Consider the following 20,503-nt stretch of genomic DNA (forward strand, 5'->3'; position numbering starts at 1 on the left):
CATTTTAATCATTCACGCGGATGGAGTGGTGGTGTCGGCTTGTTTGCATGGTGAGAAGCTTTGGCAAGCAAGGTGACTGCCGTTTCTCTCAATTCAATTGGATTAGCTACTGTATAGTAGTGAAAGCATGGATGCGGCAACAAAAGGGAACGACTAGACGGAAAGTTTAAGAAAAGCGGCAGTAATTAGCCTACGTTCAAAGCTGGTTGAACATTATCGAGGAGCAATGCCCGTCATTAAGTGGGATTTGTTGTTTATTATTTTCGGCTGGTTTGAACTCATTTCACTGTCGGATTGCTACAGTGTACACATCAGTGAGGATGCGGAGCAGGGGACGGTGATCGCAAGTGTTGAACAGAGCGGGGCATGCACTTTGGACCAGGTAATCGCTCCTAAATTCTCAAAGACCTTTATTGAAACTGATGCGTTTGCGCGCATTGTGATCCTTTCGGGTAGTTTAAATTGTGCCTCGCTCAGCTCCAACCCTTTCACCTTGTACACTGTTGTGGACTGCATGAACAATGTCCCAGGGTCGAGGCACCTCCTCACAAGCCAGTATGATGTGTATGTTCACGGCAGGAACTGTTCTAGTAAACACAAAAGGAAATCTCAATGGGACTTGGAGATCATCAGTTTGTTTAAAGCCCATAATCATCAGATAGAATGCCACGAGTCTGGTACTGCGCTCCTCCGGGTATGGGATCTACTACCCGGCTCTCCGACCCACAGCAGTACGCACTGCAAGGTGATTAGGAGTTCGGAGTTCTACTTTTCGGAGGGGCAATTGGTTGTGTCCAATACACTGTGTTTGAAACACGACACACTTCTTGAGCTAGACTTACATTGTAACCAATACATAGGAGATAATAGGGAAGCTAAAGTGAACAGCATCTCAGTCCACTGGCGGGTGGGTCAAGGCTCCTTCAAACAGGGCCACTTGGGGAAGTTACTACAGCAGGCTGCCCAGTCTGAGTCAGGCATAGTGAGCAGGAGCAAGAGGGCTGTCAACAGTAGCCCCCAGTTTCAGCCTCCTATGTACCAGGTGGCTGTGGCAGAGAATAAGCCAGCTGGAACTCCTGTAGTTGTTTTGAAGGCAGTAGATGCTGATGAGGGGGAGGCAGGCAGGCTGGAGTACTTCATAGAGGCCCTGTTTGACAGCCGCTCCAACAACCTATTTGCTGTGGACCCAGTCAATGGTGCAGTCTCCACTGTGGAGGTCCTGGATAGAGAGCAGAAGGACACCCATGTATTCCGTGTGACCGCTGTTGACCACGGCACTCCCCGCCGTACGGCCATGGCCACCCTCACCATCACAGTGAGCGACACTAATGACCATGATCCCGTCTTTGAACAACAGGACTACAAGGAGAGTGTTAGGGAGAACCTAGAGATTGGCTACGAGGTGCTGACCGTCAGGGCCACAGACGGAGACGCCCCGGTCAACGGTAACATCCTGTACCACGTCCTCAACAGCAACGGTTCGAACGATGTTTTTGAGATTGACTCCAGGTCGGGGGTGATCCGCACCAAGGGCCCAGTGGATAGAGAGACGGTGGAGGCCTACATGCTGTTGGTAGAGGCCAACGACCAGGGTCGTGACCCCGCCCCCCGCAGCGCCACGGCAACAGTTCACATTATTGTAGAGGACGACAATGATAATGGTCCCCAGTTCAGTGAAAAGCGATATGTGGTGCAGGTTCCGGAGGATATGGCACCCAACACAGAGATCCTGCAAGTGATTGCCACAGACCAGGACAAAGGGAGTAACGCCATGGTTCACTTCAGCATCATGAGTGGCAACACCAGGGGCCAGTTTTACATTGACGCCCAGACAGGCAAGATGGACCTGGTCAGTCAGTTGGACTACGAGGCTAACAAGGAATACACTATTCGCATCCGCGCTCAGGACGGGGGACGCCCGCCGCTCTCCAACATCAGTGGCCTGGTAACGGTGCAGGTGCTGGATGTCAATGATAACGCCCCCATTTTTGTCAGCACCCCCTTCCAGGCCACAGTGCTAGAGAACGTGCCGGTGGGTTATTCCATCATTCACATCCAGGCTGTTGACGCAGACTCCGGCGACAATTCCAGGCTGGAGTACCGCCTCATTGAAACCACACCCAACTTCCCATTCTCCATCAACAACAGCACTGGTTGGATAGTCGTAGCCACTGATCTGGACAGGGAGAGCGTGGACTTCTACAACTTTGGGGTGGAGGCCCGTGATCATGGCCACCCAGTGATGTCCTCCTCAGCTAGCGTTAGCATGACCATCCTCGACGTCAACGACAACAACCCAGAGTTCACACAGAGGTCATACTACATGCGCCTCAATGAGGACGCCGTCGTGGGGACGAGCGTGGTGACGGTTTCTGCAGTGGACCAGGATATCAACAGTGTGGTGACGTATCAGATCTCCAGTGGGAACACCAGGAACAGGTTCTCCATCACCAGCCAGAGTGGAGGGGGCCTCATCACCCTGGCCCTGCCCCTTGACTACAAGCTGGAGCGCCAATACGTCCTGAGTGTCACCGCGTCTGACGGCACACTCTTCGACACTGCCAAGGTGTTCGTCAACGTCACCGACGCCAACACTCACCGGCCCGTGTTTCAGAGCTCCCATTACACAGTCAACATCAATGAGGACAGACCTGTTGGCACAACCGTTGTGGTGATCAGTGCTACAGATGAGGACACTGGGGAGAATGCACGTATAACTTACTTCATGGATGACAGCATCCCCCAGTTCGACATTGACTCAGACACAGGTGCTGTCACCACCCAGATGGGGCTGGACTATGAAGATCAGGTGTCCTACACGTTAGCCATCACGGCCCGGGACAACGGCATCCCACAGAAGTCTGACACTACTTACCTGGAGATCCTGGTGAATGATGTGAATGACAACTCTCCTCGATTCCTCAGAGACCACTACCTAGGCTCTGTGATGGAGGACGTACCAGTGTTTACCAGCGTAGTCCAGGTCTCTGCCACTGACCGAGACTCTGGCCTCAATGGACGTGTCTTCTACACTTTCCAAGGGGGAGAGGATGGCGATGGTGACTTCATAATTGAGTCCACCTCTGGTATTGTGCGAACGCTGCGTCGCCTGGACCGAGAGAACATGCCATTCTACAACCTGCAGGCCTTTGCTGTGGATAAAGGTGTTCCTGCTCTCAAGACATCCGTGGACATCCAAGTGACCATCCTGGATGTGAACGACAACCCTCCTGTGTTTGAGAAGGATGAGTTTGACATATTTGTGGAGGAGAACAGCCCCATAGGCCTGGTAGTGGCCCACGTATTAGCCTCAGACCCAGACGAGGGGAGCAACGCCCAGATCATGTACCAGATAGTAGAGGGAAACATCCCAGAGGTGTTCCAGCTGGACATCTTCTCAGGAGAACTGACTGCTCTGACAGATCTCGACTACGAAACGCGGTTGGAGTATGTCATCGTGGTCCAGGCCACCTCCGCCCCACTGGTCAGCCGTGCCATTGTGCACATCAAGCTGGTCGACAAGAATGACAACGTACCAGTGCTGAAAAACTTCCAGATAATCTTCAATAATTATGTCACTGACAAGTCCAGTAGCTTCCCCACAGGGGTGATTGGGCGGATCCCTGCCCATGACCCAGACGCCTCAGACCAGCTCCAGTACAGCTTTGAGGCTGGTAATGAGCTGAACCTGGTCATCCTGAACCAGAGCACGGGGGAGATCCGGCTGAGCCAGGCACTAGACAACAACAGACCCCTGGAGGCCTCCATGAGGATATCTGTCTCAGGTAAGACTAACCCTGTCCTCAGTTGTTTTTAATACCTTTTCCAATACCTTTTCTGGTATGCTTAATGTTAGGCGCAGTGAAGGCATTTGTTCTTCCTCATTAAGTTATTTTGTTGTTCCTACTTATCTTTCTCACTTGAACATTTTCAACATTACAATTTACAAAATGTACTTTTTATGACACAGATGGAGTTGAACACTTTGCATGCCATTGGCACTGTTTTATGTATGACCTCCTCTGCTTCAGTGTTTCAATATTAAATCTTCGTTAATTCAATATTAATCATGAGTTAGAATTAACATTCAGTCATCTCTAGACTAGATTGTGCTTTTTTGCATCCAGGCAGGGAGATGCAATATCACAGGTCAGGAGATTTGTTTGGTTTACTGGTGAATTTTAGTTAATCTTCTTGGAGTTTGTTTTTATGTTATAGTTTGGTCATCTTGTTAAAGAGCAGGCGGCCATGCCCAGGCTTGATGTAGATCAATGTGTTGTCCTGAATTTAAATAGCAGTTTATCTGTGCATGTCTGCAGCCGGATGGCCTGCTCCTGTGGGAAATACACTCCAGTGGGTCTGGATCATTTTCCATAATTGCCCAACATAAAACCTTCATTTTCAGCTAGGACACAAGATCTAATTCAATTATGGACTGTTTTATAGTCTGTGTACTCACACTATGATGACATTTGATGTCAAACTGAGGATAAAACAATGATGAATTTTTCCCATATATTTTGTATCACATGCCAGATTGGCATGATATTTCCCTAGTTACTCAGTCATTCTTTGTAATATCAGACCGAGCACTGTGTTTACATTGTCTTCCCAGCATTTGAATGACCTTTTGTTAACAAATGTAGCATGAACCAAACATAGGCCTTATGGCTATATTTTATGCTAGGCCTATATGTCATGTTTCAAGCCATGATTGACAGTGCCATCTGTGAACATAGACTTTTTAGACCTGGAAAGTAATTAACTTAGATGATTAATTTTAAATGCACTGCAACGATAAAGGTAAGGCATGGGTCTTGGGTAGCACCAAACAAATAGCTTTTACATTTGGAGAGTTATAGTAGCCAGCTCATGAAAACCAGTGAGCTGTGTTGTCTTCTCTAACCTCTTGTTTGTCTTTGAGTCTGCACTGGTAATTTCACCTGTCAGCGCTAATTACAGAGCATTTTATTTGCTACAAAAATGTGACTAAACTTGAATTGCTGTGGCAGAGTTGGGAGAGAGATTTGTGGCCCTTGGTTTCTGGGAGCCAGGCTGTAGAGCTGGTTCCTTTATGACCTTGGCTCTAATTAAAAGAGAGGAGTAACCACAGCAAACAGCACCTTTTTAAATGTGACACTGCTTTTCAGTCAGGGATCTGACATCAAAGCGTCCATTTAACTAGATAAAATAAGTTTAAGCAGTTGGATTAAAACTTTCCTATTTTTATCTTTACTCTGATGGATGCAGAGGTATAGTCTAATGTGAGAGGGTCAGATATCATCATGGGATAATTGGTGAATATAAGTATAGCATTCCTATTTACTAGATCAATAGACAGTGCTGGGCTGGCTGAGTTGGTTCTGAGTGCCAGATACTACATGGTCAGCAGTGGGTAGCCTTTGTAATGTATTGGAGCACTGCTTTGTTTTTTGGTGGTTTTACTGCTTCTCCTCCCTGGAGCCTCTTTAAAGGAGGAGTCCCCGGTGACAGATGAGATAGCTGTCTCTCTTTCTGGGAGACAATGGTGAGCGGTCGATTCAGAGGCAGGCGCGAGGAGCTCATGCTAGGCCCTGGTTGGGGGCAACAGCTGTGACTCTACCAAGGACCAATTAGACGGCCGGCTTCTCGCCGCGTCCCGCACCTGCTGGGGTATGTGTGTCAATACCCCTCTGGGTGAAAGAGGAGGGAGAGCGGGGAAGAAGGAGGGAGAAAGAGGTGGTTAATAGAAAGAATAGGAAAGTCACTTTGGCGTAAGATGAATAGAACATGTGAAGATGCAGAGGTGATGAGAAAGGTAAATAAAGAAAGAGGGATTATGGTAGAGAGATAGAGAGGGAGGGAGAGACTTAAATGAACGGTACTGGTGCCTGCCTGTAGAATAGATGTTGTTGACCCCAATTCTGAGAACTCTTCCCTTGACGACTTCACATCCTCCCATTATCTTCCCTATATGCTCTCTGATTTATGAGGTGATGCCATATAATGGATGATTCCATTAGCCTCAACTAGTCTGTGATGAAATGCAACAGATCATATCACTTCAACCACACATTATACTGCTAAGGTGCATCACTTCAGGTAAATATTGTTACTGTATCTAGATGTACTGATGTTGAGGAACAACAAAAGGTTTGAGAAAGGTTGAATAATAGCTATACCCATCTATACTATACTGTTTCATCGGAGTGGTGCAGGGTTGAATAGCCTTTGATTGGCATGGTGGGTCCATATTGCACTCTTTGTAGCTGCTCAGATAGCAGCCCTGGCAATTATACGTTTAATTAATCCTTTGCTTAGCCAATTAGTGACCCAGTTTTCAGCCATGGTGCTGTCCGTGTGGGCCTTACCAATAAACACGGGTATGAGGGATACCCCGGCTAATGTGCTAGATTAAACGTTCCATATCGCTGGCCATGGGAGTTAAAATCTCTGGATGAATTGCTGCTGCCCAGATTACGGTTGTAAATACAGCTGATTACAGATTTGTGGGGTAGACGTTCCATATCGCTGGCCATGGGAGTTAAAATCTCTGGATTAATTGCTGCTGCCCAGATTATGGTTGTAAATACAGTTGATTACAGATTTGTGAGGATTGTTGGATCCTATTCTCCTTCCTGAATTGAGGAACAGAATTTACACCAGATCAGCCCAACCAGGAGTTATGAAGATGTTTCTGAACGTGCTGTACCAGGCTGTGGGATAAATAATTGATGTGGCAGAACCTGTGCTCTGTAGCGCCAACGTTGTTATACTGCTGAGCTGATCTACTGCTGCTTCCTGCATGTGTGAGCTTGCATTAATGTATGTGTGCTTTTGATGCTGAGGGGATTTATCTTCCTTCATCTCATCCTCGCTACTGAGTTTGATGGAATACTCTCCCTCCATGTTCTTACCTGAAGATTGTTCTAGAATAAACACCATGGTATTTACCTTGGCATGTTTGTTCCTTTGATGAAATTCGTGAAACCAGAAGCCTCTGTTGTCAACATACTGCACATTCCCACTGTTATAGTCATCAGCACTGAGATTAAATGGTCAAGCCCTCCCCTCTGACTGAACATGGCAGCTTGATTTGCCTCAGAGCGCACGGCAGGTCATGCATTAGCTCACAGATGACATGCTAGTAGCAAGCATGCTATGTTGTCTACCTAGGTGGTCTCTGCCCCGGGAGGTACTGTCACTGGTTATATCATCAGTAGTCAGTAAACTGGGGATTTTCCATAGGGAAACTCCTCTCCTGTCTCCTCTCACCAACCCCTCTGAACCATCATCGCTGACCCCTGACCTTTGATTGTTCTCAGTGCCACCCTTGGTCAACAATGTCATCAACTACACATTTATCGGTTTCACTAGGATTAAGGAAATGTTCAAGGAATTGGATCTGAATTTGGGACTGAGATGTTGACAACAGAATCCATTTCTATAGTGCTTTGCATTGCTTTGTGATTATCTGTCACAAATCTTATTTCAAGACAATTACACACATGCAAATATTGTTTGAGACCTTGTAAACATGAAGTAACGTTACATTGGTTCTCTTTCAATTAAGCTAGACTTAAGAAGACTAACTGCATTTACAATGTTCAGCTTGTTTTGAATATTCAAATATCTGATTTGAATGTGAGACAGTTCCCAGGCAGTGAGTCCATATTCTGTGTGTTTGAATGGTGTTTTTTAAGGCGTCCATTTTCCCGCTGTCACCATTCACCACATAACATAACAGGACAAGAGTGGAATTTTAAGGAAGCCACTCGTCCATCACATCTAAATCCGTGCCAAGCCAGTCCCAGTCTATGTAATTACATTACAGTGTATTAAGACTGGGCTGTTGTCTGTGGATGGACTTCCTCTGTGGCTGATCGCTGCCAGGGGACATGGTCTGGCTGGCTCTAATATTAGCTGAGGTATGGATGAATGCACTAGTGTAGCAGTTTTCCTCTCGCCCTTCGGTTAGTGTTTGAAGCCAATGGGTTTTCCCCATGGCTACGCAGACATGGATGAATGGAGAGCAAGAAGTTGAGAACTTGTGCTTATACCCAGAAATACCCTTGGCCTTTACACTGTCGCGCAATATGGCATACAATTTCCATGATGTAGCACCTATCTGTTGGTGTGTGCATGTTTGTGCTGACTTGCTTGTAATGGCCCTTTATCTCTCTCCATACCTCTGTTGCCCCCCAAGAAGACATTAGTCACAGCCCTGCTTGGAATGTCTGTAGCACTTTGTCCACCACTTCTGCTCTTCACTCTAACATCACCTATCACCTTGATTCTTTCCCTCTTACATTCATCAGTCATCAATCCCTCCTCTTCTATCTCTGTGTCCATGATTCTCAGCAATCTCTCCACGGCCCCCTTCCCCATCCTTTCAAGCTCCTCCACCCTCTTTCTTTTCTCCCCATTTCTCCTTTGACTGTTGTTCCCTCTCTCCCCTGTGAAAGGAAGAATGCCTAAGATAAATGCTTTGTTAAGCACCGAGTTGTCATGGTGACCCCAGCAATGCCTGAGAAATTCCTGGTGGGTGGGGACAAGGGGGGGAAGGTCCCTTTGTGGAGGGAAGATGGGGGGAGGGGCAGCACATAAGTTCTAAAGTGCAACAGGGCTACTTTTGAGCGAACTGTTGCTGTCTCCCGCTCCCCAGTGAAGGATAGACCCCAATGAGTCTTGCTTTGGACACAGGGGTCTGTGAGGCCAGCCACAGTGACCTGTCCTACTGCTCGACTGTTCTCTTTCACCGTTTGACCTTTTTTGAATGGGACAAACTATTTTGATACATACAATCTATTCTGCCTATGTGTGGTTACAATTTTTTTGACTGACAAGTAACGTGTATACATTGTTGGTAATTTTATGTTGGCAAAAACAATGGATTGCTTTAAGTTTAGAAAAGGTGACCTAAACTTTAATCACTAAACCTTCAAGGCACTATTTGCCTTGGGTTGTCTCCTTGACCGATACCACTTTGTTCTTTTTTTTTTGACGGTGAGAGTACAGGAGCTAACATTTAATGGATGTCAACAGCTCAGAGCTTTGTAACCTCTCTGTGAAACCCTTACCAGAGTAAAGTACAGGGTGGCCAGGTGTTGTCTAAACCTTTTGTTTTGTGACACAGATGTGTCGAGAGTGTATCTGATTTCCTTCCGTTGGCTGCTTTCTCTATGAGAGCGACTCCTTTGCGCTCCCTTTTTCTCTCTCTCTCTCTCCTCTTTGTTGTTCTTACGGTCGGGATAAGCGGGGATGACATCATCCCAGTGTTTTGGATTAGGGTTGGTGCATGGCTGGGCTTGGGTAGGGTCAGGCATGTTGGCGTTATCACATATTGCAGGGTCGTCCTGTATTGTCCCCCACTATCACTGCAGACAATGGGGTGGGGAATTTAGCTCTGTCTGGGTTTGTCCCCCTTGTTTGTTCTGGTCCTGTAGTCTTCATGGGGGTCTGACCATGTCTGCTAGCACCGCCATCAGAGTTTCTAAATCCAGAGGCGCAACATCGCAAGACTTCAGAGAAACGCTTGCGACGCAGACCAGGCCGGGGTTTGAGAAGTGAAAAATTATTCCTTAGTTGTTCATTTTCTCAATCTAAAGACAACCTTGATTTGAGCCAATGTCTTTAGTTGAACATGTTATTACTCCAACCTTGTGAAAGTGACAAACTGACACGTTTTCATTTGTCAAAAACAACTTTATATCGAAGGAGTGCCTTTGATTTGACGGCCTGCACATGCGCAGTTCGGTGCGAGACATTCGAGCCGATGACGTGTTTCTATGCATGAGTTTAGCTAGCCAACGTCGCCATGACATCGCCTACAAGTGTGATCTGGGATTTCTATTGGAGAAGCAGTTTCTGCCTATCTTCATACTGTACTGTCTTTGCTGCCATGTTGTTAAGGTATGAGTTGGTTACTTTGAGATTAATATATGTTCTGGTGACAATATTACAGTTATTTCTGAAACACTTTGTATTCCATAGATTAGATTTTATTTATTTATTCAAGGTTCAGCCATCCTCTGCATTGCCACATTTCTGAGCTGGGGTACTCTTTTTGTTATGTATACAATAAAAAAAACTTTACTACTACTTCTCCTTTCCTCCTCCCTCCGTCATTTGAAACTGTAATTTAAGTCCGGTGGAATAGAAAAATCTGTCACGTGAACATGTTGTGTGGCTCTAGTACTGCTGTGAGCAACAGATATGTTTATTTAACAGATCGCTGACTTGCAAGCTACATTGCACTCATTTACCATCAAACCATCGAGAAATTACACAGTGACCTGGTTTCATGGGCTCCTACCGAAGAGGGTAGAATGTCAGCATTGGGCCTTCAGACTTTGGTAGTAGACATGAAGAAATGTTTCCTAGTTAGTTCCTAGTGTGTGAGGTGCTGAAACTCATATGGTTATTAGCACCAACTAGGGTGGCATGGTGATAATCTGAGGCCTTCCAGCTAACTAGCCAGGTGGTTTCTTTTGGAGCCATGGTTAGTTGCATTGTTAGAAGATGGCATCAATCTTACTCTTTCAGCTGTTCAAATGAAACTAGGCAGATTGTTGTCCTTAAGTTGGATGCTTATCAGCCATGCCAAAAAGGACTGGGCAGAATTTGATTATTTTAGATGTTTTGTTTCAACCACTTGCACGGCATTCAGGAATAAATTGTTTTTTAACAAGGTCACCTCCATTATTTATTTTCTAATTGAGGTTTTCCAAGGGTATTAGTGGTGTTTTTAGAATATAAATAGTTGCAGGTTCACATTTTCTAAAGTCTTAAGGCATGTCTTAGAAAGCATTAGTAGACTACCCTGCAGACTATCCTGCAATGGGTCATTGGTCACTGTTTTAGAGTCTCTACTATTTGAGAAATCTCTATAATATTGGATGTTGCCTATGTTTTTCAACTTAAACAGTCTTCTGTTTGAGTTATGTGACATTGATGATGATCATCATCACGCCTACATCCACTCAGTTAGTACCACGAATATCGAATGAGTATCAGTATGCTTGAATACCAGCTTTATGCTTGGCCACGTCTCTCCATGCTGTCTCTTTACTATAGTGCTGACAACGGTTTTCCTTTTAATATGCAAATGTTTTGATTTGAACTGCACTGATCCTCTTCTTTGGCGCTAAGCCCTCTCATAATAAGGACAAATCTGTGGAATGCTAGAGAATGTAGTTCTTTTGGTTTTAATACAGAGGAGAGTTGTCCACTGTGTCAGGCTGTAGTGCTTGGTGTCCTAGCGCCATATCGGCCAGGTCAACCAGATCTCCACCTGCGCTGTGAGAGTGAGACCCTGAATTATGTGGCTGCTCCAAAAATCTTCTGGATTAAAATGCCTCAGTGGTTTGACATTGTGCTCCAGAGGCTCTTTCTAATTCCAGACGTTGAAGGAAATGTGAGGCTAGGTTGTGATGCTGTTGTTCTTTTTGCATTTTCTCATGACATAGTGTTTTGGTTTGCTCTATAGGAGGAGAAAATTGATATCCAGTAATCACTCAGTAATTACACTTGATTGTTTTGATTGCAGGTTTGGATCAGATTTATGCATATTTACAATGCCTTCAGAAAGTATTTTCCACATTTTGTTGTGTTACAGCCTGAATTTAAAATGATTTAAATAATAATGTCAAAGTGGAATTATGTTTTTAGAAAGTTGTACAAATTCATTAAAAGCTGAAATGTCTTGAGTCAATAAGTATTCAACCCCTTTGTTATGGCAAGCCTAAATAAGTTCAGGAGTAAAAATGTGCTTAACAAGTTGCATTGACTCACTGCAATAATAGTGTTTAACATTATTTTTTTGAATGACTACCTCATCTCTGTACCCCACACATACAATTACCTGTAAGGTCCCTCAGTCGAGCAGAGAATTTCAAACACAGATTCAACTACAAAACCAGGGAGGTTTTCCAATGCCTCGCAAAGAAGGGCACCTATTGGTAGATGGGTAATAAAAAAAAAAAGTTGACATTGAATATCCCTTTGAGCATGGTGAAGTTATTAATGAAACTTTGAATGGTGTATCAATACAACCAGTCACTACGAAGATACAGGCGTCCTACCTAACTCAGTTTCCGGAGAGGAAGAAAACCGCTCAGGGATTTCACCATGAGGCCAATGGTGACTTTAAAACAGTTACAGAGTTCAATGGCTGTGATAGGAGAAAACTGAGGATGGATCAACAACATTGTAGTTACTCCACAACACTAACCTAAATGACAGAGTGAAAAGAAGGAAGCCTGTACAGAATTTTTGTAAAATTCCAAAACATGCATACTGTTTGCCATAAGGCACTAAAGTAAAACTGCAAAAAACGTGGCAAAGAAATTAACTTTATGTCCTGAATACAAAGCGTTATGTTTGGGGCAAATCCAACACAACACATCACTGAGTACCACTCTTCATATTTTCAAGCATGGTGGTGACTGCATCATGTTATGGGTATGCTTGACATCAGCAAGGACTAGGGAGTTTTTTAGGATAAAAAGAAACACAATAGAGCTAAGCACAGGCAAAATCCTAGAGGAAAACCTGGTTCAGTCTGCTTTCCAACAGACACTGGGAGACAAATTCACCTTTCAGCAGGACAATGACCTAAAACACAAGTCTCTTACCAAGACAACATTGAATGTTCTTGAGTGGCCTAGTTACAGTTTTGACTAAAATCGGCTTGAAAATCTATGGCAAGACTTGAAAATGGCTGTCTAGCAATGATCAACAACCAACTTGACAGAGCTTGAAGAATAATGTGCAAATATTGTACAATCCAGGTGCGCAAAGCTCTTAGAGACGTACCCAGAAAGACTCACAGCTTTAATTGCTGCCAAAGGTGATTGTAAAGTGTTGACTCAGCGTTGTGAATACTTATGTAAATTATTTTTCTGTATTTCATTATCAATACATTTGCAAAAATGTCAACATATTTTTTTTACTTTGTCATTATGGGGTTGTGTGTGTGTGTAGATGGGTGAGAGAAAAAGTAAATACATTCAGCCATTTTGAATTCAGGCTGTAACACAAAATGTGGAATTAGTCAAGGGGTATGAATACTTTCTGAAGGCACTGTATAACCCTTAATTTCACACCATCCTTATGTACACGTACGTGCACGCAGACACAAAGACCAAAGACGACTAATCCATTTGGCCGCATTCATCAGTCATTTTATGATGCTGTCAAACAAATGAATTAATTTTGTGCAATTTAATTGGCTTTACATCATTCCGAGATGAATTACATCAAATCTGTTGCGTAGGAGTTAGAACATACTCTCTCCATAGTCACCCCTCCTCAGTCTCACAGAGGGGCAACGTGGGCTCGCTGTGTGATATATGAAGTGCTCATGTTAATCATACAGCAGCTGTCTCCCAACAATGGGACCAAGCCATTAACCCCTTCACTCTGCTGGAGGCCAAGGGCACATTGTCCAAAACCAATCACCAATCTGCCCTCCTTACAGGATAATGTATGCTTTAGTTAGGGATCCAAGCCACAGTTAAGTTTGTGTAGTTTTTAAACAATTTGTATACTCTCCCATCACTCCAGGGCCCATATGGTTTGACTGTTTGGTCTCTGAGTCAGATGTCTACATTCAGAGGTGGCAGTTAACTGCCTCTGCTTCCGTTCTTGGTTTATTGTGCACTTGGTGTTGGATAATGGACAATATTGTGGGAGCTTAGAGAATTAAATCAGCTTTCATGCTGTGTTGTCTGAGCTTCAGTCAGTCCATTACAGGGTTGTCAGACTCTCATTGGATGTGTGGTGAGGGTGAGGTCTTGAGGAGGATTGTGGGATTGCGGACAGTAAAGATGGTGATGTGAACCGTTGTTGGGGAGGGGGTCTGGTCGCCTGCCTGGTGGGGGGCGTTAGGGGGACTGTATCCAGAAGAGGAGTGTCACTTTGGCCGTTGCTGGTCCTGCGGGGGTCCATGCAGTGGGGGATGGGAGAGGAGTGGCTGGCGCAAAGCATCAAGGACCCCCCCTTCCCGCTCCCTCGCTCCATCCCTCCCCAAGTCGTAACCCCCACCCACAACTAACTAACCATCATGTAGGCTGGCAGGCAGCGACTGCAGCCTGTTTCATGTTTCAGCCCTGGTTAATTCAACACATTCCCCAATTATGTTTTAATACGTTCTCAAGAGCCGCTTTTTCCTTTTGATCGTCGGGATTTCAAATTTCAGCTTTTTAATTAAAAGAACATCACTAAGTGAACATGCTCGGCTGATTTAATGAGCAACCAAGCCCACTGATTAGCATGATCTAACAAATGGCTCTCTTGCTGGTTTTATTACTACCACAGTCAGAGATTTAAACCTCCCAACTCCTACCCTGCTACAATGCCCCGTCTACAATAGCAGCATGTGGTAAACTCCTGCTCGGCTGCTCCCCCCTCAAATCTTTAACCCAGGTGAACCCCACTAATGTCTCAGAGGACTGACTTCCCCACTCCTTTGATGGAGTTCTGATTGGACCGTGATCCCTGCTTGCTGATTGGCTTGTAGCGGTGGATTAGGCCTGCTTTCCTGCTGAGAGCTCTCTGGTCCTGTATGTCAGTGTTCTGTTCAGGTGGAAGAGAACTCAATTTAGTTCCCATGAAACCCTAGGCAACCTAGGCCTCAAAATACTCTCATTAAGACTTGTTAACTTCCCGAATTGTGGATTTCACCTTGCAAACATCAATTCCTGAAACTCCAGCAAGCCTTTTTAGAAACCAATCTTTAGTTTGTCAAAGAATGTTCCAGTCTATGCCTTTAACAATTTCATGTCCATGGCACCAACATCTCTGAGTGGATAATCCAAAGGTAGCCTACTTCATAGACTCAACTTTATGGACTATGGCATACCTCTTATCAAAGGCATCACTTTGATGTGGCTGTGCACTGACACATCTTTTTGTAAAAGTAGGTCTCTATTTTGATGGAGCCTGACTGTAATGAATGACCACTGGAAGAAGGGCCTTATAATTCTGTCAAGGTTCTGGCAGAACGAAGCTGTTCCATGACTACCACAATCCCAAGCCTGAAGAAGCTTTAATAACTGTAATAAATTATCCAGGGTCATCCAAGGGCAGTGGAGTCCCTCTATAATGAATGTATTTAATTACCACAGTGGTCCTAGGTCACCCACGTCTAGGGCTGTGACACTCATGGAATTTGACGGTTATTGGACAGCCGAATGACTGCGGTCACCGTATTAAAAGTTTGAATAGCAAAAATATAATATATTATTTTTAACTCTCCTCCGCTTCTGACTGCATGTGCTGCCATAGAAGTAGAATGAATAGAACGGGCGTCCCCATTCAAGTCAATGATGGCATAATGGGTAGACTGGCGGCCATTGCGAGGAGCAAAGCAGGAAGTAAAAGCAGGAAGTGTATCCGTCAATATAAAACGGGTGGGTCTAATCCTGAATGCTGATTGGTTAAAAGCGCATTCCAGCCAGTGTCTATTCCACAAGTTACCTCAGGCTAAATCTATGATGTTAAAATGCCTATTTACTCTGTTCCATCTGACTGCGCAATATACTGTCTCATCAGCCCAGCCAGGCAAATTATAAACTTGATCTCCACTATAAAAATAATCTAGACATTATCTCACATTTCTTTTAGACTAACATTTTGTTTTCAACAGCGGAGATTTGTATACACCTTGCTGATTGTCTTTCCGACATTTGCAACATTGTTTCAATTTTCAAATTCGATCTCCAGCTGTCCCATAGTAATGAACGTGTAGGGGTCGGGACGAGACAGACAGACAGGCAGGCAGTGTTTCTCAGCCAGTCGAAAACATGAATCAGCTGGCATCATTTTTATGGATATATACAAAGAAATGTAAATTGAAAAAAGGTAAAGCGAAACAAGGTGCAGCTAGTTTGCAGTCTTTACAGCGTCAGTGTTTGAAGTGATTGTGTTATCTGTGTTGTACACAAAATCGTGCCTCATTAGCTCATTGTTATGGATGTATCCAAATAAATGTCACTAGAAAACAGCTTAAACAATTGCAAATGCAGCTACTGTTGTTATTCTTTTTTACGTTTGACGTGACTGTAAATTAGCCGTAGTTGGCTTGCAAGCAAGGGATAAGAACGTTGCCAGCCAGTATGGCAATGGAACACTTAGAACGAACGAATGGGTCGCGTCCATAGATACAGAACAAAAAGACTGAACGACTGGGTCGCGTCTCTGGCAACCGAACCAATAGAACGAACGACCAGCCGGCTTGGGTAGCAACCTTAGATTTGTGTCGGGACTATCTTGTGGAAGGATGAAATGGTATGAATAAATTAATCAAAATAACTTTTTTTATGAAAATATGTAAATCATTATTTGAATATGTTGGTAACCCGAAGTATAAAAGTGATAATGCCCGATAAGCCGGTGTTTGGAGGATATATTGGCACGGTTTACCCGCCCTCGACTTCGTCTCTGGCCTAACAACACCCGTGCCAATATATCCTCCAAACACCGGCTTATCGGGCATTATCACTTAAATATGTGCTGTGATTTGGTGATTCAACTCAACTGACATTACAAAAAAATACATTCCATTGCATGAGCCAAATCAGTTGACTTCATTTTAATTAAAATTTTATGTTACCATGGAAATGATTGCATCACAGTACCATGCAGCCATTGCGAGTGTACCCATGAGTTTACCAGTCAAATTGCCACACGAATGCCCGGCTGTCCCGTCTTCAGTAGCTGTTCGTTCCAAAAAAACTATTTTATTTTTATCCATAAATGTCAGTTACAGTTATACGTTAATTGTGCCAGCCCAACCCACTTCAGATTAATTAGATTAAAGCGTCAGAAATTAGTTACACAAATCGCCTCTGAAATGACGATATGTGCAAGAGTTTATACGGCGCGCCCCTTATTCAAACTGTACAAAAACAAGTTCCAACAGTGAATTTTGATGTTCCTACCTTGATATAAACTAGCAGCCATAACAGAAATGCAATAGTTTCAGCTTGGCGATTTTAGAGGGTGTGAAGATATCTGTAGCCTTTTTTCTCTCAGAGCAGATGATTAATTTATGACCTTGCTCTCTATTGAACTTGGAAATGGGACCGTGGCTTTGATGTAGTCAGTCGGCGGAGCACGTGTTACACATACTCTGTCTGCTGGTGTTGAAATAACCAAGATTCTGGGCTGTGGCTCTGCTCAACCTCATTACCCACTAACCCCGAGGTACCTTCTGCTCTGCCGTGGCACACGTCTCTACTGGAACACACATCTGCTGCTTGACACAGCCTCAATCTGCCCTAGATCAGCACGTGATGTAATGCCTGGCTTACACTCACACATTCCTGCTGTATGTAATGACAGCAGTGTGATGTATAACTGCTTTGAGACCAGGTTAAAAGGTGCTATTAATATGAGATTTATAGCAATGATGATGATTCATTGTACTGATGTGGTAGTATTTTATGCTAAGTGTATGACCTCTACAGTAGCTAGAGGCTAACAACAGTTGCTGTCTAATCTACACCTTTGGACTGTATGTATACATTTATCCCAATGTATCAGGGGTTTTTAGAAAAACTGTCTTCCATTTTTGAGGAAGGGTAAGGTCCCAGCTGCAGAGGAGAGTCACTCCCTGTAGGCGGATAGGGCGGCTGGATGGACGCACTATAGGGGACATCTCTGTCCTCAGTATTGTGGTGACTGCCCACATGATCCTGATCCACTGTGACTCGGCTGGCATTTTTTGGGCATCGGGGATGTAGAGCACTGTGCTCAAATTAGGCCGGGCACACTCCTTCAAGAGCTTCTCTGTTGTCTCCCGCTCTCCTCTTCTCTGTCTCCATCTCTTCCTCAGTCTCTACCTCTCCTCTTGTCCCTATCTCTCCCTCCCCTTTTCTCTCTTTCTCTCTCTTCACTTTTCTCTGGTATTTCTCTCAAGCCACCATTTCACCTAAGAAATTTAAATTGTGAACATTTGTAGCTACGTTGAGCGTGAGGTGACAGACATTGTCTATTTCGATGTCGGTCACCTCAATCAAATTCCACAAATCATTTAAATTCTTTAGACATTTTCAATATACTTTTCCTGAATTGTCATGGTTTTGGCAGTTGGCCTGGGAGCCAGGCTTGTTTGGTGACTGCCTACTCGCTGCCTAACAGGCTGGCACCCAGGCTCAACTGACCCAAACTGTAATTTTATCATGGTGTTGGCTACAGATAGTGGAAATCATCCAATCCTTTCTAGACTTTCCATTGTGTTGAGGTGACATTTCTTTAGTAATGCACCAAAGAGAGCTGAATCTGTGCCATTAAACATTCATCGGATGGTTGGAAACAGGATTCTATTAATATTTTAGAGAATGAAAGTTGTCTATTTGCCTCCCAACCCCCCCCAGCCTGAGAACATGTTCTCTGCTGTATGTGTAAGCCCACACACACTGTAAGTTTACAGTAGCAAGCACATCAACAGTAGGTATTTGACTAAAGATTTGGATGACATATTCCAATGTACAGAAGTTCAAACAGATGTACAGTGAGCTCCAAAAGTATTGGGACAGTGAACATTTTTAGTTTTTGACTCTGTACTCCAGCACTCTTATTTTGTGCCCAATAGAAATGAATGTTAAATAATGTAACGTGTCATTTTGGAGTCACGTTTATTGTAAATAAGAATATAATGTTTCTAAACACATCTACATTAATGTGGATGCTACCATGATTATGGATAATCCTGAGTGAATCGTGAATAATGATGAGTGAGAAAGTTAGACGCACAAATATCATACCCCCAAGACATGCTAACCTCTCACCATTACAATAACAGGGGAGGTTAGCATTTTTGGGCGTATATGGCCTACATCTCCCATAAAGTGGAGAGGTCCTCTATTGTGACACCCTCAGGCTGTCAGGTTAAGAGCTTCTCCCAGGGTTGATCTAGGTCAGGGTGTGTGATAACCATCACATAAAGTCATGTTGTGTATGTCATGTCTAATAGTTTGGGATCCGAACAGAATAGGGACAGTGTTAGAAAAGGATTTCACTCTCTGACATAATCAAATGATAAATGGGATCTAGCTTTACAGCAACATTATCGGAATAACTTGACCCCTGAAGAGTTTACATGTACTGTATTGAGAGTCTGGCGGGCTCTGTTACTGAAGACGCTTTGTCTTACTCTTGACACATACACACACAGCCATACACACACACAGTGGTGGCCTGGCGCTCATACAGGCTCAGTGTGTGTTTAATCTTTCCCTGGCGCCACTTCTCTGTTGAGAGCATTCCTGGCACCCAGAGGCCATGGGGGGAGGGGGTCAGCCATAGGGCTGGCAGGGGTGTCACACTCCAGAGCTGGCACCTTGTCCCCTCCACCCCCCTTTCCCAACAACAACACCCGTTCCCAAAGCAGAGCTTCCTTCTCTAGAGGCACCCCTTTTTGAAGGACGGTCTAGTTTCTTTTAAAGAGCAGATTCTTCTCGCATACTGTTTCCAAGTCTCTTTGTCTGTCATGGACCTCTGCCCAAACCTTGATCCAAGAATGCCACATGGCAGAGAACATAATTAAGGGAATGTCTGCTCTCCTGATACTAGCCTAATCTTTAAGCTTCTCTCTTCCATGTGTTTTGTTTTCCTCTTTTCTGGCTCTTGCTCCATTTGGGGATCAGTGGCTACATGACTGCCTGTGATGATGGGCAAAGAAAGAAGGAATCCTAAAATGCCAGACTTGAACATAGGTGATACGCTACTAGTGTTACTTTATTAGAGTTGACATCTTGCTTTATATTATCGTGGTGAATTCTGAATTAATATTTATATGTAGGCAACTAGGCATACAGAGTTAAATAGGCTAAATATGTTATGTAATCAAAATATTACATTCTTTTTCAATTATGTAACTTATCAAACTTATCAAAATAACTGACATGTAACATGATTCAGCATGGAAATGTCAACAAAGATTAAAAAGCGAAAGCAAGATTTTAATTGCCACGTGTGAGGATGAGTTTGCTGAATTATGTTGAGCTCTGTTGCATTTGCTCAGTGCTGTCATGATAAATATGGCACTAGTGCCACTCGTCACTACGTTGACTTGAAGGATAGGATGTGGTATAAGCTTGCTCAGACAAGAACTCTGGACAATTTTACTGTGCAGGTACCATTTCAAAATTGATACAAGGCGTGCCAATATACACAGCTAGGCCTGTGTGGAAAAGGCACAGAGGCACTACAGATTAAATGTTAAATTGAATCTCCTTGCCACCGCTTTGCCCCTTTTTCCCAAAGCATCTGACTGTTCTCCATTTTTAATGTCCCTCTGACACGTTCTCCAATTTTGTTTGTGTGAGTGCATTTCTGTGTGTGCAGACAACACAGATATGTATGGATGTATGTGTGTGTGTGTGTGTGTGTGTCAGAGAGAAGTGCCCCTTCTTCCCAGTCCTCACTCCAGTGCTGGAGTGGCTTGACTGGGAGCAGAAGGATTAAAGCGGTGTCAAACATGCTGCTCAGTCTTCCTTTCTCTCTGCTCCTTGCTTCT

At 44.2% G+C, this 20,503-nt stretch overlaps 1 protein-coding gene across 1 annotated transcript in view; it reads left to right on the forward strand.

The window, feature by feature from the left end:
* The first annotated feature begins 60 nt into the window (after window positions 1–60).
* Window positions 61–20,503, forward strand: part of celsr2 (cadherin, EGF LAG seven-pass G-type receptor 2) — a 73,285-nt gene continuing 52,842 nt past the window's right edge. The window contains exon 1 of the mRNA XM_084173795.1: window positions 61–3,785. Coding sequence (XP_084029921.1) covers window positions 227–3,785 — 3,559 coding nt within the window. The 5' untranslated portion in view covers window positions 61–226. The remainder of the gene's footprint in view (window positions 3,786–20,503) is intronic.

Source organism: Coregonus lavaretus (genome assembly GCF_964263955.1).
Source record: "Coregonus lavaretus genome assembly, chromosome: 12".
NCBI lineage: Eukaryota > Metazoa > Chordata > Actinopteri > Salmoniformes > Salmonidae > Coregonus > Coregonus lavaretus.